Source organism: Sorex fumeus, unplaced genomic scaffold (genome assembly GCF_029834395.1).
Source record: "Sorex fumeus unplaced genomic scaffold, SorFum_2.1 ptg000007l, whole genome shotgun sequence".
Taxonomy (NCBI): domain Eukaryota; kingdom Metazoa; phylum Chordata; class Mammalia; order Eulipotyphla; family Soricidae; genus Sorex; species Sorex fumeus.
The window spans coordinates 49,124,284-49,150,114 of record NW_026606064.1 but is presented as its reverse complement, the minus strand read 5'-3'; the positions used below and the strand labels follow the sequence as shown (position 1 = coordinate 49,150,114).

At 53.4% G+C, this 25,831-nt stretch overlaps 2 protein-coding genes across 2 annotated transcripts in view; both read right to left on the bottom strand.

The window, feature by feature from the left end:
• TMEM63A (transmembrane protein 63A) overlaps positions 1–11,570 on the bottom strand; it is a 34,683-nt gene extending 23,113 nt beyond the window's left edge. The window contains exons 1-5 of the mRNA XM_056133179.1: positions 11,438–11,570; positions 9,125–9,324; positions 6,203–6,282; positions 3,682–3,748; positions 2,178–2,215 (exon numbers count right to left, since the gene is read on the bottom strand). Coding sequence (XP_055989154.1) covers positions 2,178–2,215; positions 3,682–3,748; positions 6,203–6,282; positions 9,125–9,319 — 380 coding nt within the window. The 5' untranslated portion in view covers positions 9,320–9,324; positions 11,438–11,570. The remainder of the gene's footprint in view (positions 1–2,177; positions 2,216–3,681; positions 3,749–6,202; positions 6,283–9,124; positions 9,325–11,437) is intronic.
• A 5,965-nt stretch (positions 11,571–17,535) lies between these two features.
• On the bottom strand, positions 17,536–21,119 carry LOC130045509 (left-right determination factor 1-like). The gene is made up of 4 exons (XM_056138443.1): positions 20,876–21,119; positions 19,295–19,541; positions 18,912–19,154; positions 17,536–18,090 (listed from the first exon to the last, which is right to left on the bottom strand). The coding sequence occupies exons 1-4, from the start codon at positions 21,117–21,119 to the stop codon at positions 17,724–17,726; spliced, it is 1,101 nt and encodes a 366-aa protein (XP_055994418.1). The 3' UTR covers positions 17,536–17,723.
• Positions 21,120–25,831: the final 4,712 nt, after the last annotated feature.

Here is a 25,831-nt window from a genome sequence, read left to right as displayed (position 1 = left end):
GAAACCAGGGCTGGAGCGATAGCACAGCGGGTAGGAAGTTTGTCTTCTTGCGGCCGACCTGGGTTCAGATCCCAGTATCCCATATCGTCCCCCGAGTACTGCCAGGAGTAATTCTTGAATGAAAAGCTAGGAGTAACCCCCGTGAATCGCCGGGTGTGACCCTCCCCCCAAAAAATGTCAAAACCAACAGATGCTCAACTTTGAACCAATCTTTCTCTGTGACTTCCTCTCTTGCTGGGGAAGGCTACTAGGAAGAAAAAGGAGAAGCCGGCTGAAATGTCAGTCGCCATGTTGGCCCTGAGCAGCTGTTAATATTTCATTGCAGCTTTAGAAAGTCGAAGGGGAGACCTTTTGGGGGCGAGAAGAGCCAAAGCACCGCCAGCCGACTGCACTGGTGCTAGAATGCCCAGGTGGCTTCACTCCAGGACATTGGGCAGCCCCACATGGGGATGCAGAAGAGGGAGGTGGGACAGAGCCCGCAGCCGACAGGCACACACGGGGCACGGAGCCAGAAGCACAGAGCACACTTGCTAGGCTCTGCTGTGCCTAAAAATGACAGATGACAGGTTCATGCTTCTGCTTTTGTCCCCTGTGTCCTGGTTAGTGGCGAGTGCCCAGGGATAGCAGCCGCCAGTCAAAGCAAAACACGCCACAAGCGTCTCTCAGGGATCAGAGGACAGTGGCTTCATCTCTTACTGATTTTTGTTTCTTTTCTGTCTATGCCTCGCAGTGTTCAGGAGCTCCCTCCAGATCAGTGCTCATGGGGGGTCATTCCTGGCAGTGCTCAGGGAACCGTGTATGCTGAGGGTCCAACGCAGGGCTCCCACAGGTAAAGTCTGTGTGCCTGCCCAGTGAGCCATCTCTCTCGCCCCTTCAGAAGAGATTCTTTCCTCTGTCTGACTTCTGTATCAATAGATCATTTGTCCCAGTGACAGGACTTTGTGAGAGCAGGAAGAGATGAGGTTGGTTGATAGGCTTCTTCCCCTGCCTCTCTTCCCTCCCTTCCTTTAAACCCACCCCCAACCCCCTGCTCCTCACCAGAGTTCTACAGACACTCTGCCTCTTGCCAATTCTTCTGGAAACAACCTCCCTAAAAGTCACACTTCTGCAGGCATTGGGGGAGAAGGGGAGCACCCACACCCAGAGGTGCTCAAAGGCCACTCCTGGCATTTCACGCATATTGTTGATTCATATGAATTTGGCAGAGAAATTTTCTTTTGCAACGGAGGAAGCACACCCAGCAGTACTCAGGAATCAGGCCTGGCGTGGTGCCGGGAATTGAACTCAGGTCAGCTGCGTGCAAGGCAAGCACCCTACCTGCTTCAATATCTCTCTGGCCTCAGCAGCTGCAATTTTTGACCCTATTTGCACTTGGGAAAGCAAACCCAGTATCCTCTGACTAGCATGTTTCATCATTTGTAAGATTTCCTTTCCAAATCTCAGCATCTATGAAGCATGGCGTGATCATAGCGTTCTGACCAGCCCTGTCCTTGTCTTCACACTTTGTGAGTAATTGCATCTGCTCAAGATGCTTCTCAAAAACAAAAAGGATAACTTCTTGGGTGCCATGGAACTCAGCAACACCAACTGGGTGCTCAGAGCTTCTAATCGCCTAGCACCCCTTGCAGCATTTCTTTCCAGAGGTCCCCACTTTTTCAGTTGTTGTTTTGGTTCAGGGCTTTGTCCCAGTTCTGTGATGGGGGTTTGCTGCCAGAAAATCTCAGGAGACCTTGTGGTGCCAGAGATCGAACCCAGACTTTTCGCATGCTGCACAGTACGCACCTAGCCAGGTGAGTAATCTCTCTGGACAGGCCCTAATATTTGCAAAGCAGAAAACTTTGAACCAAATGAGCCCATGCAAGAAACAACAGCCATGATTTTCTTTGTGTTTCACTGTAAAATGAAGAGCTTACATCTTATTATATCAGTGTTCAATAACAAGGCAATAGACTATTTGCTTAAAGCTAAAGACGAGCTTGAATTAGTTCGTGTGGACATGTGCAGGGGTGCCTGGGCACCTTTATTTTCAGCTACTCACTGATCTGGACCAGAACTGAAAAGGCTTCGGGAGACCCCACCTCAGGATCAGGTACCTGGGCTCTTCCTTCCTGATTGGCCAAATACTTGGGCAAACCCTCCCACACACACCCCAACACACCAGCCAGGCCTCTACTCACTGCAGACGGAAGATGGCAGTCAGCCAAGGACAGCATCCCTGGAAAAGAGAGATGGGGGTTACCTTCCCACAGACACCAGGCACACTGAATCCTCACCGTAAGCATTAACCATTCAGCTCCGTTCTGTTTCAGAGAAACAGCTCTTCTGCCCCAAATTCAGAGGGCTAGCCCTTTGCCCCACATGTGCTCTCGAGTCTGCATGTCTCCCAGACCCCCCAAATACACACCTTGTGTCTCAAATTTGGACCATTTTGTGGAATTACACAAGCTCCAGGGACAAATCATGAAATTCAAATGTGGAGCTGAAGAAAGCTCAGGTCAGATCTGAAGAAGCAGGTAGATGTGGGTTCCTGATCACTTGTCTTAAGATGCCTGACTGAGACGCGGGACAGAAGAGGAACCAGAGCAGTAATGGGACCAGCCCTGCTATGGGGCTTACAGGGGTAAGGAGGGCTGAAAGTTTGATAGCCTATCCCCTCTCTGTCTGTCTGTCTGTCTCTCTTTCTCTCTCTCTGAGTTTTGGCAGTATACAGGGCTTATCCTCATTTCAGTGCTGGGGGTTACCTCTGGTGGTGCTCAGGGGACCATGCGGTGCCAGGAATCAAACCTGGGCCTCATCCATGCAAAGCATGGACTCCTCCGTCTGTGGAGCTATCTCTCCAGCTCTACCCCAATCACATCTCTTTTGTTTGTTTATGTTTTGGGGGGCATACCTAGCAGTGCTCTCAGGAATTACTTCAGGTGGAATTCAGAAGACTAAATGGGGTGCTAGGGGTTGAACCTGGGTCAACTGCATGCAAGCAAGAGGTCTACCTGCTCACTATCTCTGTGCCCTACCTTCCTGATGGCATCTTTTAACTTTATACACCCTAAAGCTGGAAGGTTACACACTGGGAAAGACAAACATTTATTTATTTATTTATTTATTTATTGCTTTTTGGGTCACACCCGACGATGCACAGGGGTTACTCCTGGCTCTGCACTCAGGAATTACTCCTGGCAGTGCTCAGGGGACCACATGGGATGCTGGGGATCGAACCTGGGTCGGCCGTGTGCAAGGCAAACACCCTACCCAATGTGCTATCACTCCAGCCCAAAGACAAACATTTATACGTCATTCATTCAACAATTACTAGGCACCTACTGATATCAGGTGAGAACACGCTGGACAAGGTCTGGCTCCTGCCCACAATGGCTCCTAAGTCAGCAGGACAATCAATAATTAACTCTCCCACAAAGCTGCCCATGAGACAGAAATAAGGAAAGTGTGGTCTGGGAGTTCACGCATCTCAGGAGCCCTTGCACCCAGCTGCCATCCTCCCTGTGGAATTTGCCAAGTTCACATGGAAAGAACAGTCCTTGCCAGCACTTGTGACTCAAGATGAAGTTTCTGGGGCAGTGATGGAACTGAAGTGCATTATCACCTCATGCATTACTGCTACCTCCCCCCCGCCGACACACACACACACCCAGTCCCAGCCACAACTGTCTCTTAGATACCAACCAGCTCGCTTTCAAAGTCCTGTTGCCCAGAGGAGGAAGAAGATGACAATCTCTGGAATCTGGACTCGCTAGAAACACAGAAGGGGAAACAGAAATTCTCTTTAGAAGTTGAAAATTTTATCTCCAGGTATCCTGCTGCTTCTTAGAATTGGGACTAACGTTAGGAGTTCTCAGCAGTTGTGATATGGTAGTAACCCTGTGAGAAATATAGACCAAGGCAATGACCATTCTGAGCCTTGAAACATCCAGGGAAGACTACCTTTGGATTCTGAGCCCCCAAACCAGCACCAGAACCAGTCTACTTAAGGGGACTTAAAGTGTCTCCTGTGTGTGCAACATACTTCCCAACACAGCAAGTAAAACTTGGAATAAGTTCTGTATTTTGTCAAACCCAAGGCCTCACAGGATATAAGGGTTTTGTGTGCCACTAACACAGAAAAAGACTGGAGCTAGAGAGAGATCCCAGTGGGCAGAACACAGCTTTGCATGCCAGAGGTTTGAGTTCAGGGCCAGTAAATAGTCCACCAAGCCAGGATAAGACCCTACAAGCAACATGGGGCATGGCCCACCCAAACAAAGAAACAAAAAAAACAACATTAGCAACTACAAATTATTGCTATAAGGAGACTCCACAGCCAGTGGGCCACCATTAATAAGTGGCATCCCAATTCCAAATCTGAGAAAACATCACATGTGCATTTTAGATTGGAAGGACAATGGCATTTTCATCAGCTTCTTCAGCAGCCCGTAAACCCAGCCCACACACAGAAAATCATCTAGATGTTTGTGATTTGTTCTCTTCTGCTTGTTTTCTTCCACTGGCTTCACTTCTCATAGCAAGAGACACACTGAATTTTATGACCCGAGCAATAATACAGAAGACAGGGCATTTGCCTTTCACATGGCTGACCAGGTTCAATCACTGTCCATCCCACATGGTCCCCCGAACACTACCAAGAGTAATTCATGAGTGCAGAGCCAAGAGTAAGCCCTGAACACTGCAATGTGGGTTCCATAAACAAGCAAACAAACAAAACCCAAGAGACACAGTAAATTTTAACCTGACAAGTCGTCACTGTCTTATTTGAAGTTCCTGGTACCCAGCCCCCAGGATGACAGGGCAGTGGGGAAAGCAACCCCAGCAAGTTTGGGTCCCCGACTGTGATCACATATCTGAGGAGCAGGTCATTCTCCTGAAATCCTGAAATCTAAGCTCTTTCCCCCTGCAGGAGAAAGAGCCTCTGAGGTGGAGTGGGGATGGGGTGTGTGTAACTGTGCCCAAAATGTGGCTCGTCCCCTCAAAATTTCCCTCATATGCAGTCTAAAGCCCAAGCTCAGCTGAAGCTAAGGGGCCCCACTTCCTCTCCCACAGAGAATACCTACCCCTACACTTGGCAATTGCTGGATCGGTGACTCTGTGTGTGTATGTGGGGGGGTGGTCGGGGAGGTACACCCCTCCTTCCACACAGGCACTCCTCACTACAGAGCAGCTTGTGCTGTGGTAGGGGGAAGCGTGCGGCAGGGCCATCAAGGCAGTCCACTGGCACTCACTTCCTATTGCCACATCCGACACAAGATCCTGGTGCGCTACAGCTGGAAATTCCAGTTGTGCAGATCTAGAATTACATTTCCCCTTCAGCCAACTGAACCTGGTGCCCCAGGAGCCCAGGGTGGGGCGGGAAGGACATACAGTCTGGCCACGGGACTGTGCTTTGAACAGGCTTGTTTGGCCCTTATGGAGGTAAGGGTCACTAGTCAGTGCTGGCCGGGGATGAAGGCAGAGCCCCCCACAGCCCTGTGCCCTGCTCCGTCCACTTGACCCTGCCACATTGTCATGCTCACTGGATTCATAAAAAACTGCTCTTCCGCCTGGGAAAGGAGAGAGTGTCCTTCTCTTTGATCATGAAAGTTCCAAGAACTTATAGCAGGGGATGGAGCAATACAGAGGGTAGGGCACTTGCCTTGCATGAAGCTGATCAGGTTCAACTCCTGGCATTCCATATAGTCCCCCAGGCACCACCAAGAGTAATTCCTGAGTGCAGAGCCAGGAGTAACCCCTGAGTATTACTGGGTGTGGGCCCAAAACAAACAAAGAAATCTAAAGCAATGGATTTTCTTTGAGCCTGAAACCAAGGTTTATAGCCAGAATCCCTGGCAGGAGCTGGCATGTGGGTGCTGGTTTTCTCAGGCACAGCGAGGGTGTAAGGGCTGGGCTTGTGGGCCTGGGGTCCAGACAGGGAGAATATGGCTTCAAGTACAGGTCTGGCTAGCACTCTCGGTGAACATGTCAGGTCATGCATGGGGTTGTGTCAGGTCATGCATGGGGCCCCTGGTGGATTCATGAGCCCCAGTCCAGCTGGCATACAAGTATGTGCATACACATTCTCTCTCTCTCTCTCTCTCTCTCTCTCTCTCTCTCTCTCTCTCTTTCTCTCTCTCTCTCTCTCTCTCTCACACACACACACACACACACACACACACACACACACACACACAGATTCAAGGTGCTGGGTATTTGTTACCTGTCTCTTTCTGATACCAGAGCAATACGGCCATAATCCCAGAATCTTCTTCTTATGATGGAAAACACCAATATTAAAAGCTGAAAGTAGAAATGAGATCAGGTCAAAAAAAGCCATTGAGAGGAGATAGATATTTTCGGGGCAAAACCACCAGGTGAGTCAGCGGGACCTAAAGGGCCTCAGCAGTCATTGAGCCCAGAGGGAACCAGCCTGCCGACCGCCATGTGGCCCCATGGCCCCATGCTTTGTACACCCCCTTCTCCGGCACTGGATCTGGAGGTCCGTCTCTCCTTGGCTTTGACTTGCCCCTGCCGGGGAGCCTTTATGTGATATTTTATTCATGACATAACCAACAGAGCCAGGGCTGAAGAGACAGGGCTTAAGGCACTGGCCTTGCATTCAACCAACCCTGGTTAGACCTCTGATGCCGCATATGGTCCCCTGAGCAATGCCAGGAGTCACTGCTGAGCACAGAGTCATTAACAGCCTGAACAAGGCTGAGCATGACCTGCTGTGACCCAACTCCTCCCTTCCCCCCGACCTCAATGGACCGAGTTAACTGAGCCCCTGCCTGCCTACAGTGGGGTATCAGGATGCCCACCCAGTACCTGCTACTCGTACAAGGTCTCAGCAGACATGCGTCCTGCAGAGCAACAAGGACCTGGGGCTGTCCAATCCCTGTGAGCAGCCAAAGTCCTACCCTTGCGCCCTGTCCTCTCCCTCCCCTCCAACTGGAACCAGGCTTTTAGTGTGGGCTGGATTCCCCTAAAGGCAATAAGAGGCCTGGCCCAGAGGGGAGGTCCCAGGGAGAGTCAGTGCCATGTTGTCTAAGGCTGGTGAGTCACGTCCTGGGGTAACCGCACAGGTGGCTCAGCGAGTAGCTGGTGTCTGCCCTGGCAGCTGCTCTCCCCGTTCCTGGGCTGTAAATGTTTCCAACCTGTCAGTGTTTTCCAAGCCCACACCTGCTTGTGTGCCCCCAAGTAATTTTCTGCAATAACCCTCCACTGGGAAGCGACTCCCCTAACTCCATGCTCTGGACCCATCCTCCCACACCTCCCACTGGGCCCCAGCTCTCCCCTCCCTCCTTCATGACACTTCCATGACACCTGCCTCACTTGCCACACTCCTGCCGCCCTTCCCAGACAGGCTGCTCGGCCACAGGCTCTCACCCTCACCTGTGAGGATGGGGAGCTACCAGAGGTGCCCCATGGAACCCCACTCTGCTTTGGGGGTTGCAGCCATGGGCATGTTCTCCTGCAAATGGGTTTTAGCGCTGAGACACGGGTGATCTGGTCCTCAAAAAGCAAACTCACTAAAGCAAACCAGCCCCATATGAGTTCCCACATTGGCCGATAAAGGCCCAACAATACCAGGGAGAAAGTGAAGTCATTTAAGTCTCAATCCCAGCAGAGGGGTGGAAGAAGTCCCTTATTGCTTCTGATAAACTTTTTTTTTTTTTTTTTTGGTCAAGTAATCTTGAGTTTATGAGATCTCCTTCTTTCTGTGGGGACTCTTATGTTTGGTTTTGTGTTTTGTGTTGTTATGTTTTGGGGCTACACCTGCGAGTGCTCAGGGGTAACCCCTGGATCTGCACTCAGGATTCCTGCAGGTATTCAAGGGACTATATGGGATACTGGAAATTGAAACTGGGTTGCCTGCATTCAAGGCAAGCACCCTCCCCACTGCCCTATCAATCCAGCCCCAAAGAGACCCTCATGTTACCCTAAGACCCCCCCTCTACCAGTCTCCCCACTAAAGGCTAGTAGCGTGAGAGTCTGCCCCTGGGCTGGAGAGATGGTACAGGGGCTAGAGTGCTTGCCTTACAGTAGCCAACCCTGGTTCAGTCCCTAGCAGGAGCAATCCCTAGCACTGCTGCTGTGTTTCAAACTCCCAAACCCTAAAAAAAACCAAGAGCATCTAATTCTTCCACCCCACCAGCATGAACTCTGCTCTAGAGCAAGTACCAAGAACACCCCAGCCCCATCCCGTCCCATGAGCATTTGTAAAAGGAAGAAGACACGTTGACCCAGGAAGACTCTCTTAATCCAAGTTGCATGAGCACCCCAAAAGTGGCACATTTCAAATTGGGGGGGTGCCTGGAAACAAAAGTCTACAGGAAAGGAAGGTCGGATGGCTAGAGGGTACTTTTTCTTTTTCTTTTCTTTCTTCTTTCTAGTGCACACTTGGCAATGGTCAAGGGATTCTCCTGACTCTGAACTCAGGAATTACTTCTGATGGTGCATGGGAAACCCTATGGGATGCTGGGGATTGAACCTGGGTCTGCCCCATGAAAGCAAGTGCCCTATCCCCTGTACTATGGCCCTGGCCTCTAGGGTCTGCCTTTTCCAGCCCATCTCGAGTCTGGTGTCTCAGAGGTCCAACGTTCTCTCTTGGGAGGGTAGTTATCATATAAACTGGGAGTCTGAGGCTGGAGGAACAGTAGAGCTGGTAGGGCATTTGCCTTGCACGTAGCTGACCCGACTTCAATTCCCAGCATCACATATGGTCCCCCAAGCATCTCCAGGAGTAATTCCTGAGTGAAGAGCCAGGCGTAACCCCTGAGCATCACTGCGTGTGACCCAAACAGCAAAAAAAAAAAAAAAAAAGAAAAAGAAAACACAACTGTGAGTCCCATCTGCTCTTGTTCTAATCCGCACTCTTCACTCAACCCCAGGGACAGACCCATGTAGCGGTAGGAGTATGAGGGACTATGCAATCGCCCTTGCTCTCCCCAACCCCTCTCTCGCCCTCACAGGGAGAAGCCAGAAAGTGCTCGGAGCCAACATGGGCCCCGGCTCCCCTGCCTGGCTGAGAAGCAGCAGAGCTGGGACTGGACCCCAGATGGGGCTGGCCCTGCTCCTGGAGATGGGAGTCACATGCTGATGAGTGAAGGTAGGGGGACATGAGTCCCAGGGTGCTCACCAGGAAGCAGCTGACATCTATGAGGAGGACGGTGGGGACACCCCCAAAGGTGACCCCCTGGAGCACGGTGCTGTTCTGGGCCGAGTTGTAGCAGTAGACGTCACTGGGCCGCTTCCCAGGGCCCAGTGGCTCGTGGGTGGACACGGCCTGGGACGACCACAGATCCAGGAACGAGGAGGTGGTAGGCACGGCCATCTTCCCTGGAGAATAGACCGGGCAGGGGGGAGGGGTCAGTCTCCCCAGCTGGTGCTCTCCCCCAGGGACTGGGGGGGGAGGGGGCAGGAGCCAGCCATTGGGATGGCCAGACCCGTCCCCCGCGTGCCAGGCAGTGTGTGGAGAATAGCTCCATTGTGGGGACAGTCCTCGGGGTCAGATGGATGGAGCAGATGGCTCGTCCGGGACACAACTGGCAGCCTCCCCAGAGTGGGGAGGGGGGAACAAAGGATGGGATAGGACCCCCCCCTCCAGGGGCTCTGCTCCTGGGTAGTTATTTTCATGAGGGCCTTCTAGAGTGCAAGGAACTATGGGGGATTATGGGGGACAAAACATGGGACAGGCGAGGACAGGAATAAGCAAGTGAGGAAGAGGAGGCACCTGCCCCGAAGAACCTGCCTCAGAGAACAAACCATCTGCCCAGGGTGAGGGAGCCAATTCCAGGCCCCCCAAGCCCTTCTTTCTTTGGTCCACACCCCGCCTTCTGTCAGCTAACACACATTCACTCAGTGAGAGTCCCAGGAAGGGGCAGCAGGGACTGAGACACAGTCGGCCAAGAGAAGGCTGGTCAGGGTGAGGAGGGCATCTCAACCCCTGAGCCACTCCCTCATCCCAGGGCGCTCCCCCAGTTCCACTGGCTCGCTTTGCATCCTTGGGTGCCTTCAGTCTCCCTGGAAGGTGCAGCTTTTCCAAAGCAAACATGGCCCCAGGCCAGCTGTTGACCTTTAGAAGTTCATGGAAATCTCCAGTGTTTTTCTCTTCGAGGCCAAGGCCCCTGAGTCAGAGGCCTGGGCTGGGCCTACTCCCTAGACGCTGGTGGCGGGACCAGGGGACAAGCTCAGCTCCCCTGTCTGGCTAGACCGGATGACCAAGGATTCTGTTAGGGCTGGCCTTTCTACCCGTTGCAAGGATCCAAACCAAACCCAAACTAGAAAAGAAGCAGTACAGAGACCCCCAACTCCCTGGGAATGCTCTTCCTTAGAGAGGACGAACAGGAGGACTATTCAGTAGGAAGCTTGCCGCTGGATTGGGGGCGCAGGGGGGTGGTAAATTAGGAAAGGTAACACTAGGACAATGGGGGAGGGGAAGTGCCAGCTCTAGGATAGACTGGGGTACAGAAAGGAAACTGGGGAGTCGGGGAGTGGACACTGGTGTTAGAACATTGTATGCCTGAAACTTATTAATGAATAACTTTGTAACTCTGTTACTCATGGTGATCAAAATTTAAAAAGTATCTAAATGGGGCTAGAGTGATGGTACAGCTGGTAAGGTGTTTGCCTTGCATGCAGCTCACCCTGTTCAATCCCCAGCACCCTATATAGTCCTCCTAGCACCACCAGGAGGGATTCCTGAGTACAGAGCCAGGAGTAAATCCTAAGCACTGCAGGGTGTGACCCAAAAAAACAAACAAAAAATCTAAATAAATAAATAAAGGATTTTTAAAAAATAAAAGGTTTTTAAAAGTGGACAGAGGGGTGATGTGATTTCCCATTCTAAGTCCTGGAACTTCTGGGTTGGGCACGCTATGCTTACACACACACACACATTCACAATCTCACACACATTCACTCACACAAGCTGATAGTCATAAACATTGACTTCCACACACATACAAATACACTCACTCTCACACATATACACACACATTCACACCCCATACAAACACATTCACACCCTCACACTTTCACTCTCACACACATACACATTCACTACATATTCACTACATACACACTCACATTCACTCACATACACACTCACATATACACACATTCACTCACACAGACTCACACTCAAAACACTCTCACACACATATTCACTCCTTCTCATACACACATTCACTCACATACACTCACACTCACTCTTACATACTCCTACACACACATTCACACTCTCACATTCACATTCTCACACACATATACACATACCCATACACAGGTGTAGGAAGTGGGAGCAGGTCCAGGATCAGGGAAGATTCCCCAGAGACAGTGACTGGAACCAGGCAAGCTTCCTTCGGAGACAGCTGGGCGTGGCCTCCCTCCTTTAAGCCCCACCCTGGGCACCACCCCAACAGCAGGACTCACTTCCTGTTCCCACACTCACCGCCAGGAAAGGCCGCAGAAGCAGGGCCCCTAGGCTCCTCAGAGGGAGCTGGTCTCCTCCCCAACAGCCTCTGGTCTGCTCATGTCCTGCGGGGTTGGCTCTCCCCTCACTGGGCTCTCACATGGGTCTTCTTGACTCAGCTGAAGAAACACAGATAGCCAGTCATATGAGGGGCCCTTTTCTGTTTGTGGGGTTCCAGCCTGAATCCCTTGGGTACACCTCTGCATTCACAACTTTCCCTCACAGGCTCAGATTTATTTCTGTTACTGGTTCCCAAGGCCTTCTCCCTGCTCCCCCTCCCCAACCTCTCTGGGAGCTCAGGACCCTGCTGCTATGAGGGGGCTCCCCGCACAGAAGCACTGACAATTGTGGACTCCACTGGGGGGGCTTCCCAAGCACTGCACTGCCCAACACACACACACACACCAAGGGTGAGAATCAGGAGAACCAGGGGCTTGAGCCACAGTACGGCAGGTAGGGTACTTGCACACAGCTGAGCCAGGTTTGATCCCCAGCTTCCCATATGTTACCCTGAGCTTGCCAAGAGCAGTCCTTAAGTTCGGAGCCAGGAGTACTGGAGTAAGCCCTGAGTACTGCAGGTGTGGCCCCCAAAACAAAAGAATCAAACAAACAGGCTTGAAAGAAGAAGAAACATCCTCTTGACTTGACGTGTTCACAGAGGAAGCACTGTCCTGGGAAGGGGAGGCAGGAATGGTGCTGGAGGTAGTGGGGGGGGGGGGGGTAGGGGGTGCTCCTGGGGCTTTAGCCCAGATTAGGAGAGCAGAGGTTCCCCAGGGAGGACCCACCCCCCCACACACACACAGGACTCCACAGCTTGTCGTCCACCTTCAGCCCCAGTGCATTCTAAGTTACTCCCCCTAGACAAGCAGCCTCCCTGAATTATACAAAGTCTAATGAGGAACCCATTGAGATTGGCCACCCCAGTGAGGAAATCCCCAGTCAGGCAGCCTGTCCCATCTGCTACCTCCAGGAAAGGCCCCAGGTAACAGCACACTTTTGGGCTTAGTCATAGTTGTCCCTTCCTGCCCACCTGAACAAGTTCAGCTTCTGCTGAGAAACCCTGTTCCCTCAGTATCTCCCCAGAGGGGCCTCCTCTGGGAGGGCAGGGAGGAACCCCCACCCTGATCCCAGGGATAAGAAGTGAGGGGAGAGAGGACCAGCAACAGGAACAGATAGGAGCAGACTCAGTGGGCAGACAGGATGCTAACACACCTTCCAAAGGTAGAGCAAACACCATCCTCCCCTTCCAGAGACCCTGCTGGTATGCAGTTAAGGAAGCAGCCCTACCATTGACCTCCAGCCTAGTTCTACCTTCGAGCCAGAAATGCTTCCTACAGGCAGTCCCTCAGGCAGCCTCTTCTTCTCTTCCTTCTTCTTCTTTTTTTCTTTTTTAATTGTTGTTTGTTTTGGGGCTACACCCTGAGGAGCTCCAGGCTTACTCCTGGCTCTGCACTCAGGGATCACTCCTGGTAGAACCATGGGAACTGTTATCACTCCAGTCTATGGTCTCACAAGTTCTTAAGTGAGGGTCTCTGTACTCTGATGCTTAGCAAGGTGCTTCCCCACTGGCTTCCTTCCCCCTAAAAGTGGCGGGAGGGTGCAGAGTGCTAATACAGCGGGGAGGGTGCTTGCCTTGCATTTGGCAGACCAGGGTTCAATCTTCGGCATTTCATATGGTCCCTGGAGCGGCACCAGGAGTAATTCCTGAGTGCAGAGCCAGGAGTAACCCCTGAGCATCACCGAATGTGACCAAAAAAAATACTACTATTATTAATTATTATTGTTATTATTATTATAAAAGTGGTGGGAGAGGCGAGGAGGTGGTATCTAGTGCAAGTCGATTGCTTTAAAGTCTCTCTCTTCTCCAAGCCAAAAGGAGACAGGAGCCAGACCCCCCACTGAAGACTTCCCAGCTGAGCCAGTGAGCAGAGAGACCTTTGCTCCCAACGCAGACAAGCTGTTGTGGGAAGGAGCCCCATCTCCGCCAGCAGCAACAGCCAGGTGGAGAGAAGAGAACCAAAGAGAATTTCTCCCCTGAAGCCTGGCCTGGAGAGTTTCCTCATCGGATGAGAGTGTCTGTACCCCTCCATGAGGGCGCTAGGGTGCCTCCCACACTGGGCCTGGGAGCTGCCAGGGCACTCCGGGACGGCATCCCAAACCTCCACATCGCACAGCTGAGGCGGAGCCATCCAGATGGGTTGAGAGGGCAGAAGAAGTCTTAGGGTCTCGCAGTTGAAGGCCAAGTCCCCGTTCCCCCAGCCCCTGTTTCTGGTGGCCGTTCCCCAGCTTCCCTCCTTGGGACTCCCCGACCCCGGGGCCCCGAGGCCCCGGGGCGTGGTGGTCTCAGCTTAAAGGTGTTTCCGCGCCTGCAGGCTGGGCGCCTTTTCCCCACCCAGTTCCCCACAATCCGAGGGGTGGGGTGTGGGGCGTAGGCTGGTAGGTCCGGCTCCAGCTTCCCCAAATCCCTAAGGTAAGTAGGGGAGCGGGGCGGGTCGGCGCTCAAAGCCGGGGCAAAAAGTTGTTCTTCAGCCCCGAGAAGGGTGAAGCCGTACTGGAGTCGCAGGGTCTACACAGCTGCGGGGAAGTGGGGGTGCTGACGCTCCCCTCCCCGGGGCTGCGGGCGCTGAGGGAAGCCCCAGAGCCTGTCCCTCGACGTGGCCCGCGAGTCCCGGGAAAGGCGACCCCCGCCCCGCCCCCCGGCGCCCACCCCCTCCACTCCCCCAGGGCACTGACCTGCGGCGCGGGCGCGGCTCCAGGACTCGGCTGGCTCCAGCGCGCGGGCGGAGAGGCTTCTCGGCCACTTAAAAGTTACAAAGTGAAACTCCGGAGCCGCCTGCACATGCGCAGAGCCGCGGACACCGCTTGCCCAATTTGGAGACTCCCCACCGCTGGCGCGCGGGCACCCGGCCCAGGCCGCCGCCCTGGCCCCCCGCGCGCCGTGCGCCCCGCAGCATAGGGCGCCCGGGCCTGGCCGCCCATGGGGATAAGGGTCGCGGCTTGGCCCGGTTATCTGTCCCTGCGATCCGCAGAGCCCCCGTCCAGGCAGTGAGCACCCCGGAGCCGAGGAAGGCGCCGCCTGGGGTAGTTCATCAGCCCGCCGGCCCGTTTCCATACTTTGGCCACCTAGTGGAGACCCGGGCCGAGCACGGGGTGGTCGCGGCACTGGGACGCGCTGGGAGAGCGTCTGCAAACGTTTGTGATCAACTCTAATTGAAACAAGCGCCCGCTATGGGCCCGCCCTGGGGTGCGGAGTTTGGGAGCTCCGCTGGGCTCAGCCTGCAGCCTTTGATGCCCCTGGAGCTGGCAGCGGGCCCCTGCTGCTGGCGGCAACCACACGTGAAAACTCCGAGGCTCCGTACTTTCACCCCAAACGGAGACCTCTGGGTCCAACAGCTCAGCACGACGCTCTAGGACGGTTCCTCGGTTCCTTTGAGCCATTAAAATCAGCAGCTGGCCCATCGTGTTCGGGGGCCTGACGCAGGGTGCGGTTCAGGGGGCCCCTTCACCCTAGGAAGCAGAGAGCCCGCAACAGGGAAGCTAGTGTCTGCCATCTCCGCGGAAGGCAACACTCCCCTTTTGTGAAACGAGGAGGTTAACCAGAGTTTCCTCTGCTGTTCTTTCTCCACGAAGACATTTTTCGGGGGAGAGAGGCAGCAGGGAATCACACCCAGCGTGTTCAGGGGTTATTCCTGGCCCTGCACTCAGGAATCACTCCTGCCGGGACTCTGAAGGCAATATGGGATTCTGGGGATCAACCCAGATGCCCCCCCTCCCATGTGCAAGGCAAGCTCCCCACAGTTCTCTCCCTGCATCCAGCCTTGTAGTTCCCCCTCCTCCCCTCCCCCCTTTTATCTGCTCTGTGATGAAGAAAGGGGTTTTCCTCACAGCTCAACCGAGGCTCTCTGGAATGGGCTGGAGGTTCCCTTCTTCTCATAGTTTCGGACTCCTCCTCTCCTCCAGCCCCTGTAGCTGGCCCTTAGCCCTACCTCCCACTGCCCTGCTTCCCTCCCTCCTGCTGCACCCCTGCTGCAGGGAGCCACACACCACCTCTCAGGGTCCCTAAATGAGTCCTCCCCAGCCTCAGTCAACAGGGCCTGCACCTGCCTGCTCTAGGCTGGTCTCTGTCACAGGGTCCAGGGAAGTGTAATGTTGCAGCTAAGATCAGAATGGGGACCAGACAGGGGCAAGGGTGGGGGGAGGGGGGGAGGCGGTGAGGAAGGGCAGTGGGTGGTGGGGGGGAGGAGGGGAAGTGGGAGAAGTGAGGGGAGGGACTGAGGTTATTGATTTCAGAAAAGACAAGGGATTTCTAAATTTGATTTCAATAAGTTTATTTCAGAATCAAGTTTAAGATGGAGCAAATTGTAAATTGAGATAACCAGGTAGGGCCCTTCTTAGTTATCCCGCAGCACACAGAGCACTCGTAAAAACACCATTTCCTTACACATCTCTAAAACATGTGTCCAAGTCATGTTCCTATTGGATAGAAGAAAAATGGCCATTTATAGAAGACAGAGCTCACAGCCAGTAAGAGCCTCAGACTGGCAAGGACTCCAGGGCTTCTGTATCCTAACCAGGACCCTATCCCAAGTCACAACAGAATCCCTGTAACCTTGCTATTCTGAGATGTTAGAGCCAACATTTAAATGTTTTTCTTTATCTTTGTTTTTTGGACCACATCTGGCAGTGCTCAGGGGACCATTTGTGGTGCTAAGAATCAAATCGGGGAGGGCTGCATACAAGGTGACTGCCTTACCCTCTGTACTATCTCTCTGGCCCAAAGCTAATATTTTAAATATTTGCTTCCTTCATCTACTCATAGATTAAAAGAAGTGACAACTTGTTTTTACTTCAGAAAACATAACTTGCTGACCAGAAGTCAATTGTTGAGGTCAGAGAGAGAGAGACAGGAGGTAAGGCTGACCACTGTTAGATCCCCTGCACTTACTATGGTCTCCTGAGCCCCATTAGTAATGCCTTCTGAGTTCAGAGAAGGGAATAGGCTCCGAGTACCACTGGTTGTGGTTAAACACGTCACCACAAAAGTTAAATGTCAACAATGATTGTAAGTTTTATACTTCCAGGACAGAGCAATTGTACAGTGAGTAGGGTGTTTGCCTTGCACATGGCTGACACAGGTTTAATCCCTGGCACCCATACAGTCCCCCAAGCTTGCCAGGAGAGATTCCTGAGCCCAGAGCCAGGAGTAAGCCCTGAGCACTGCTGGGTCTGACCAAAAATCAAACAAAAGAAATACAAAAGATTTATATTTCAATCTTTTTTTGGGGGGTGGGATATACCTGCTGTGCTCAGAATATACCTCCTAGAGAGAGAACAAAAGGAAATGCCCTGCCAGAGGCAGGGTGGGATGAGGGGGATGGGTGTGGGAGGGATACTGGGATCCATGATGGTGGAAAATGGGCACTGGTGGAGGGATGGGTATTTGATCATTGTATAATAGAAACCCAAGCACAAAAATTTGTAAATCTACAACTGTACCTCATGGTGTTTCACTAATAAGAATTAAAAAAATATATACCTCCTAGCTCTACACTCAGATATCACTCCTGGAGGACTTGGGGGACATATGGGATGCCAGGGATTGAACCCAGGTCAGTAGTGTGCAAGTCAAGTGCCCTGCCCACCGTACGATCTCTCAGGCCCTTCAACTTCAATATTAAGGAGATAGGCACCCTAGAATCTTAACTTCCTATACCACGGCCTTAACCAACATGTTTTTACCTCTTACTTTTCTAATCAGGTTAACACAATCCCTAGAACTTTCTGTTCCCTCCCAATTTTCAGGATTCTGAGTAAAATAGAGAAATACAGAATAAAACATGTTTTATTCATTTCTTACCAAAATGTCCTTATTATCTGGATTTGGGAACAAACGATCCATACTTGACCCTCACCTCAAGTGGCAGCTCTGTCTCAGAGCTCAATCCAGATCTGGGGCAGGTCAAGGAAACAGAGGCAAACTGGGGTTTCTGGTCCTGGGTCCCAGAATCTACCCAGCTAAGTGCTTAGGAGACAGTGCAGCGAAAAACATCAGGAGGAGATGGGACCGAAGGTACCCAGTGCCAGGGACTCCTGGACATGGGAAATTAGGATGGTAGATGAGTCCAGAGGTCAAGAAGACAAATTCAGAGCAAAGGGGAGAGGGCGGAGCGCTGGGCATGTGTGGTTGCATTGTCCACATCTCTCCTGGAGCCCTGCAACATTTCTCTCACACACAGCCATGTCCCACGGTGGCTGCCCCCCAAGCCTACGGCTCCAGTTTCCTGGGCACGAGCGCCCCGTCCGAGGCACAGCTGCACTTCTGCACCCTCATGTTGGGCAGGCTGACCACCCGGGACCGGAGCTGGCCCCCCTCCTTGGTGCTCACAATCATGGGCAGGGAGGTCGTCTCTGAAGCTATACACTGTCGGGGCCCCAGAAATGGCCACTTGAAGGTCAGGGGGTCCGGGGGCTGCAGGCAGGTGCCCACGCACTCATAGGCCAGGAAGCCAGGGGGCTCCAGGACCCAATTCTCGGCCCACTTCAGCCCCTGCAGGTCAATGTACATCTCCTGGCGGCAGCAGCGTTGGGTGCCCCCACTCACGGGCGCCTTGGGGTCACAGTTGCCTTGGGCCCTGTGGAGACAAAAAAAGTGGGGTGTGAGGTCAGCTGGGAGGCCCGTGGTCAGGGGATGTGTTGAGAGGGAGATCTGGAGGGAGATTTAGAATCCATCTCTGTATTCTAGAAGCTGGCTATCTGTGATAAATGGTGAATGAAAAAATAAGTCTAAACCATGAATAAATATAGCAGGGAGACAGCTCAAAGACTGGAGCATGTGATTTCCATGCAGAAGTCCGGGTTCAATCCCTGTTACCACACGGTCTCAAGAGTACCTCTGGGAGCAGCCCTCAGTACTGAACTGGGAGCAAAGCACCACCAGGTGTGCCCCCGCCTCAACAAACAAACAAAGGCTCAGTGGTGAAGCATCTGTCTTGCATCATGGGAGATGCTGGGATAGATCCCTGGCACTGAAAACAAAATACAGAGCCTGAAGAGATAGTACAGCAGGTAAGGCTATGGGTGAGCTGTGTTTGATCCCAGGCACCCCATTATGGTCCCCTGAATCACACCAGGAGTGATGCCTAAGCACAGAGCCAGAAGTAAGCCCTGAGCATCACCAGATGTGGCCAGAAAACAAAACCAAACGAAAAACAATAAAAAGGGGGCCAGGGAGGTAGCTAAGGGGAACTGAGGGCATGCTTCGCAGGTAGGAGGTTCAATATCTGGTGTGGCTCTAACCCTCCCCCCAATCACACAGGAAGGTTGGCTTTTGTAAGAAGGATAACTACAAATAACCAACCAACAGACAACAGGTATTAATTCTAGGGGTCAGCACCCTGAAATGTTGCTGCATATCGGTTTGGTTCTCCATAAAATTGGGACCCACAATGCTTACCCGTAATCTTTGAGGTCCAGCGTGTGCAGCTCCAGCTGCGGCTCGGCCTGGCCCGACGCGCCCTGGCCCTGGGCAGCAAAGCGGACCAGCCTGTGCGCGCCCGAAGCGTGCGGGCCCAGGTGCTCCCGCTGCACCGACACCTGCAGCAGCAGCGGCGTCCGCGGCCGGCTCAGCTGCTGCCAGAAGTTCACGGCCTCGGTCACGTCGAAGGCCTTCCAGCCGCTCTCGTGGACCGACACCAGCCTGCGGGGCGCGCACAAGGAGGGGCGGCTCAGGGTCGGGGCGTCCATCCACGGGGCCCGGCCGGCCTCTGCCCGCGCCCTGCGGGGCCCAGCCGCCCGCCCCGCCCCCGCCGGCCGCAGCCCGGGGCCGCCCCTGCCCACCTGGAGTCGATGAGGGAGGTGCGGTTGGAGCCGTCGGCGCGGACGTGCAGCCACTCGACGGTGACGCGCGCGCGGGCGGCGCGCGGGGACAGGCGCTCGTGCCTGCGCAGCGCCGGCCTGGCCGCGGGCTCCTGGAAGAGGCGCAGCACGGCCTGCACCAGCTCGCTGTGGGGCGGCAGCCGCTGCTCCATGCCGAACACCAGCAGGTAGCTGGTGGCCTCGGACACCAGGAACCTGCCTGCCACCTCTGGAGGGCGGGGAAAGGGGACACGGGAGGGTCAGGGGGCTCCCGGGCGCCAGGGGAGCCCCGAGTGGCAGCTCGGAGCTAATGACCAGCATTTACCCAGGATTCTATAAGGAAAACTGGGGAGCTGGGAACCCGTTGGGTCAGAACAGAAGCACACCTGACCCCATACCTTAAAATTGTTTTCAGGGACGGGAGAGATAGAGCAAGGGTTAAGGTGCTTGCCTGGCGTGTGGCACACCAGGGTGTGATCCAGCACCAGACATGGACCCCAGAGCACTATCAGGAGTGATCCTGAGCACAGAACCAGGAGTAAACCCACAGCACAGCTGGGTGTGGTCCGCAAACAAGGAACAGAGGGAGGGAGGGAGGGAAGGAAGGGAAAGGAGGGGAGGGGAGGGGCAGGGAGGGGAGAGGAAAGAGAAGAGAAAGGGAGGGGAGGGGAGAGGGGAGAGGAGGGGAGAAAAGAGGGGAGGAGAAGAGAGCAGAGGAGCTCCCTCAGGTGCAGAGAAAGTGCTGAATCCACCCAATTTCCCCTGCTCTGGTGAGGAAACTTATGCTCAGTGAAAAGTCCCAAAACAGGAAAGAAGAGAGACTGCAGCGCCCTGGAAGCAGCTCGAAAGGGCCCCAGGTGTGGAGAGGCAGAGACTGGCCAACTTCTGCCTCAGTGACTTCAGGCAACACCTCAGCCTGCACTGGAGAGCCTAGTCTCCTGCACATCTACCCCCAGACCCCCCTGAAGTCACCTGTGGAGGTGATGCCTCACACCGTCAGGGTCTAGGTGCCCTTGGGTAGGGCCTAACTCGAAACTTGCCCCAGGGAGGTGAGAGGCCGGTCAGGAGCCATGACTACCTCACTTCCCACAGGCTGGTTTTCCTGTTTGTTTTGGTCCAGAGAACTTTATAAAAGCACTTTTCATATGCCTATAACTCTGGGAAGAAACCAGAGCTAATTCATTCGACCTCTTTTCTAGAGAAGTCAACAGATGCCAAGAAACTCTATTCAACGTTAGACCACAATTGTCAGCACCGAGAACCCCAGACACCCCGTCTCTAGGGTCCTGCTTTCTGAGGTGACCAGCCTTTTGCCCCCCCGACAGGCAGTTCCCCTGCACCGTATTTTCTCCTCCTTCTCCCTCTCAGCTACTCCATGCAACTCTGTTCTTGCCTTGGCAGGAGCACAGCCTGGCCTGGGGGGAGGGGGTCTCCATGCAGATGACACAAGGACCCTGGCCCAGCCCTCCTGCCACCCCATGAGTGTGGTTCCCTGATGCCGCCCCCCAGATGGGCAGTCCCGCTCGGCCGCCCCCAGGACCTGGCGCAGCAAGGGATCCTCACCTCGCAAGTGCTGGCTGAACCTTTTCCCGCGGGAGTGGGCCTGGTGGCTGCCCTGCAGCAGCGCCACATACTGGGCCCGCACGTGGGCCGGGGTCACCAGCCGCTCCACTTCGGCCTGGTCCAGGACAGGCACCTCGCTGAGGTGCAGCTGCTGCAGCAGGCTGCCCAGGATCTGCTCCCCGGTCAGCGGCGCCCCTGGGCTGGCCAGCACCCAGAGGGTCCAGCAGAGCCCCCACAGCCTCATGGCAGTGCTCTGGGGAGCAGGAGGAGCAGAGCAGAGTCCCATGGGCGGGTGGCGAGGGTCCCAGCGGGGTGAGGGCGCGGCAGAGAGCCAGGCTGGGCCAGCTTTATAGCAGCCCCTGGGGGGAAGGGAGGGAGGACACACCCCTTGGACCTCCTGGGAGTCAGCGGCCAGACAGGGCCCTGGGAGTGAGGAGAGGAGGGGGCTGTCTGGACAAGGCTCTAAGGGCTGTCTGGCCTGGGGACCGGGTCAAATCACAGCTCTCAGCTCTTGTTTTCCTGGGAAGAGGTGGGGGTCTCATTCTCTGCTGGATCCCCACCTCCCAGCCACTGAGAGCACGGGGGGGGGGGGGGGGGGTTGCTGTTTGCTGGGGCAAGGGGGGGGGGCTTTGTTGCCACGTTATCCCAGTGCTCAGGGACCTGTAATGTGGGGCCAAGAATCTGGGCTGGTGCTGAGGGTCCTAGGGGGCTGCTTCAGTGCTGGGCTTACAGCCTTCGGAAGCACTGTGTTTTCCCACTGTTCTGGGTGGGGCTGACATGGGGGGAGCCGTTCTAGATCCTGGTGCCTGCGGGCCCCTTTGCAAGGATGGCTTTTTAGTAATACGAAATGTCTCCAGGGAGCCAGAGCTATACAGCAGGCCCCGAGGGTGCTTGTGGGAAAAGGAGACTAAAAGGAGGAGGAACAAGTTTAGTTTTTTAGAAGTTTATTTTTGTAGCTGATTTAACTGTGTGATTCTATGAGTCCCCTGAACTTCCCACAAGGGCCAGCAAGCCCGTCACAGGTTGCAAACAGGAATAATGGGTTGGGGTCCTAAAGGGATATGGCTTAAGGTGACTGATTTGTTTGCTTCATGGACTCCTGCTGTAACTGCTTTTTGGGGCTCTGTAACAATGATTGCGTTGTTGCGCTTGCGTGAACTTATGAAGCACGGGGGGGGGGGAGGGGGGGGAGTGCTCAAACAAATTATGAAAATGCTTACGAAAGCCCTTGGGCACCAGGATGTGGTTTTTCCCAGTAAAGGCCAGTGCTTCTGCTGTGAGGTCGCTGTTCTCGCCTAGCAGGACAGCTGGCCAGCTGATATCAATAAAGACGCCTCCAAGTTCTAGTGTTTGGGTCTCTGGTCATCTTTTAGTTGCAACCCCACAACATTTGCCTTGCATGTGGTTTGATTCCCAGCACACATAGGGTTCCCCAAGCCTGCCAGGAGAGATCCCTGAGCTCTGAACTGGGAGAAAGCCCTAAGCACTGCTAGGTGACACCAAAATAAGAATAAAGAAGAAAGAAGAGGCGGAAAGAAAAAAAAGAAAGAAAGAAAGGAAGAAAGAGGAAGGAAGGGAGGGAAGGATGGAGGGAGGAAAAGAAGAAGAGAAAGAAGAGAGAAAAATATCTTTCCTTTATTTGGATCATTTAAAGGGTCCTCCAGCTGCCCCATCCCCCATGGTAGTCAGAGAAGTTGAGACTCAAGGGAGAGACAAGCCCCCAGTTCAGGTTGGTACCTGTCTGAGGCCTGCTGGCCCCTCCCACTCCAAAGTTTTGCCACACCCGAAGACTATTTCCGCAGACTACTTCCCCTGAAGCTAGCCAGGTGGACTGCTTCAGATACTCAGACTTGGGAGAAGGGCTGGGGCTCAAGTCTCCCAATTTCCTGAACTTCCCTGACCTGAATGTGGATTTAGAGAGTCTCAGTGGCCACCCACCTACTGAGCAATTCGCATGAACTAAGCCCTGAACATGGGACAGACTCTCATACTAGCCACACTCACACAGCGTTGCTTGTCAAACTGAAACTCACATTTCCCCGGGAATCCTGTATTTTATTTGCTAAATCTGGCAAGGCTAGCGGGAGTCCCAAAGAAAGTGGATGTGGATTGGGAGGCTTTTACAATGGGCTGATTAGTGTGCCCCGCAGGAGAGCACCCAGCCTTTGTCAGGGAGAAGCAGCGGCTCCCCACCCCACCCCCAGGCTCCCAAAGGGGATCCTGGTGCTGGGGGAGGATGCCCTGACCCCTTGGGGCCCCAGGGCAGAGCTGAGGGGATCCTACAGGGCAGCGGGGCCAAAGGAGGAGTCTATTACTACCCTCCTATCCCTGCTCAGCAGGATTTGACCCCAGAGTTTAGGCTGCCCTCCGAGGACCACAGAAAATGTAGGAAGGACATCAAGGATCTGAACTACGTGGGCCATGTTCGCTTCTGAGCTAGAGCCCAGCATAGGGCTGGCTGTTTCCAACCCAGACGCCCTCAGCTGCCCCCCAATTCCCGTCAGTTTGCCCCCACAGCTGAGTGCCCAGCTGGCTCCTTGGAGTGTCAGACACGTGGGTGGGGGCCTTCAGCGCTGCCCAGTCTTGCTTCTCCAGGGTTCCCCAGGGGCAGGGCAGGAACCGGAGTTCAAGCTCCTTTCATCCAGCCCTTCTAGGCCTGAGTGAATCTGGGGCTGAATCTTTGCCAACACCCCTCACTAGCTGGGTGGCCTCAAGTGAAACACACACACACACACACACACACACACACACACACACACACACCACAGTCTACTAGCCAGCCATCAGGGTGAGGCCCAGAGAAATCTGGAGAATTCTGACATCTACATTACCCTCTGGTCTCAGATGTTATATTATGTCTGCCCCAGCTCCTAGATAAGGGCTTCTAGGAATGAGCAGCTGATGAACTTGTCCAAGGTCACCAAGGCCAGGTCGATCACCCTCTGTGCTCTGATTAACGATCAGTGAGCCTGAGGCAAGTCCCAGTCGCTCCCGGCTCCTCAGTGGAGATTAGGATGCTTCCGTCTGTTGGTGCCTTGGCCACCCCAAAGACCACTGCCGGAACATGCTGTGGCACCTCCTGGGACCTGGACATTCAGGGAATCCTGGAGCTGCTGAATACTGCTTTATGGGATGCCCCCCAGAACTCAGAGAAGGAACAAAGTCACTAATCAATATTTGCTTAATTCATGGGTGTGAAGAAAGTGAGGCAAGAAGCAGCATTAATGGAAACTTTCAGAAAGATTTTGGGAGAGAGACTGGTTTGCGTTGCTGGTTTTTGGTTTGGGCAAAATTATTTCTAAATGGGTTATTATTATTATTATTATTATTATTATTGCCCTTTTTGGGGGTGGTCACACCTAGCGATGTTCAGGGGTTGCTCCTGGCTCTGCACTCAGGAATTATCCTGGCGGGGCTGGGCGGGGGGGGGGGGGGGGGGGGGGGGGTTTCCATAAGTGATGGTGGGGATAGAATCCAGGTCAGGCCACGTGCAAGGCAAATGCCTTCCTCACTGTGCTGTCACTCTGGCCCCCTGTTTTTGGATCACACCACACAGTGCTGGGGACTGAGGCTACTACCAGCTCAGGGGGCCGGACCATGAATGCAGAGTGGGGAGAGGTGAGCCCAGGATGCCAGCACTCCAGTCCTTCAGCTATCTCCCTAGCCCTAACGGCTTTTTTCTTTTTGTTTTGGGGTAACACCTGTCTTTACTCCAGACTCAGCATTCAGAGATCTGACTCCAGACTCCTAGCAGGGCTCGGGGGACCATATGGGGTGCTGGGGGGGGGTGCTGGGGATCAAACTTGGTTGGCTGCAAGGCAAGCACCTTAACCCTTGTACTATTTCTTTGGTACTCTCCCCTTATGTTTTTCGTTTCCTTTTCTCCCTCCCTCCCTCCCTCCCTCCCTCCCTCCCTCCCTCCCTCCCTCCCTTCTTTCCATCCTTCCTTCCTTCCTTCCTTCCTTCCTTCTTTTTTTTCCTTCCTTATTTTCTTCCTTCCTTTCTTTTGTTTTTGGGCCACACTCAGTAATGCTCAGGGCCTACTCTTAACCCTATGCTCAGAAATTATTCTTCATGGTCTATGAGACCATATGAGATGCTGGGGATAGAACCTGGGTTGGCTATGTGCAAGATAAATGCCTTACCCTCTGTACTATTGCTCCAGCCCCCAGTCTTTTGGTGCTTTTTTGAGGAGCAAATGAGAGAGAGAGAGAGAGAGAGACAGAGACAGAGACAGAGACAGAGACAGAGACAGAGACAGAGACAGAGACAGAGATTATATATAGAATTATGGCATACAGCATCAGGAAACTGATAAGTCAAAATCACTGCTACCCTGAAGGTGTTTCCAAAGGAACTGGTATGTTACATAAGCTACAAATACAAATACACAAAATGAGTGATTGCAGAAAGAAGCAAAAGATATAAATATTGGAAACTGGAGCAAAATGATTATTTGAAAATAGCACTTTTTCTTTTCCCAAGAAAGCATAGGAATATGTCGTATAGTTTGACATGGTTTTGGCTTTATTGTTTTTGTTGGGGGGAGGTGGGCACCCCCAGCACTGCTTAGGGTCTACTTCCAGCTCTGTGCTCAAGGAACTGTGCAGTGCCAGGGATCAAACTGTAACAGGCCACAGGTAAGGCAAACACCTTGAACCCTGTACCAGTCCTCTGGCCTCTGGTTTTGAATTTAAAGAAATGGAATCATATATGCAGTTATTTTTTTAAACATAAATCTTTATCTTCTGTGTCAGCTTTCAACTTGATGTTCAGTTTTTGGTATTTACCAGCAAAGAATACAGTATTGTTTCTTTTTCTTTAGCTACAGAATATTCCTGGGTAGGACAGCACTATACTGATGTTGCTGTGGGTGGTTATTTCTGATGGGTTTCTTCTCTTTGAACTCTTAGATGCAGTGTTACTGTTATCTGGCGCATGAACTTCTTTCTGGCT

Coding starts and splice junctions, on each gene's coding strand:
- LOC130045509 (XM_056138443.1), bottom strand. CDS start 21,119: ATGAGGCTGTGGGGGCTCTGCTGGACCCTCTGGGTGCTGGCCAGCCCA. Junction 19,542..20,875: donor GTTCAGCCAGCACTTGCGAG/GTGAGGATCCCT, acceptor CCCGCCCTCCAG/AGGTGGCAGGCAGGTTCCTG. Junction 18,091..18,911: donor CTGGACCTCAAAGATTACGG/GTAAGCATTGTG, acceptor TTGTCTCCACAG/GGCCCAAGGCAACTGTGACC.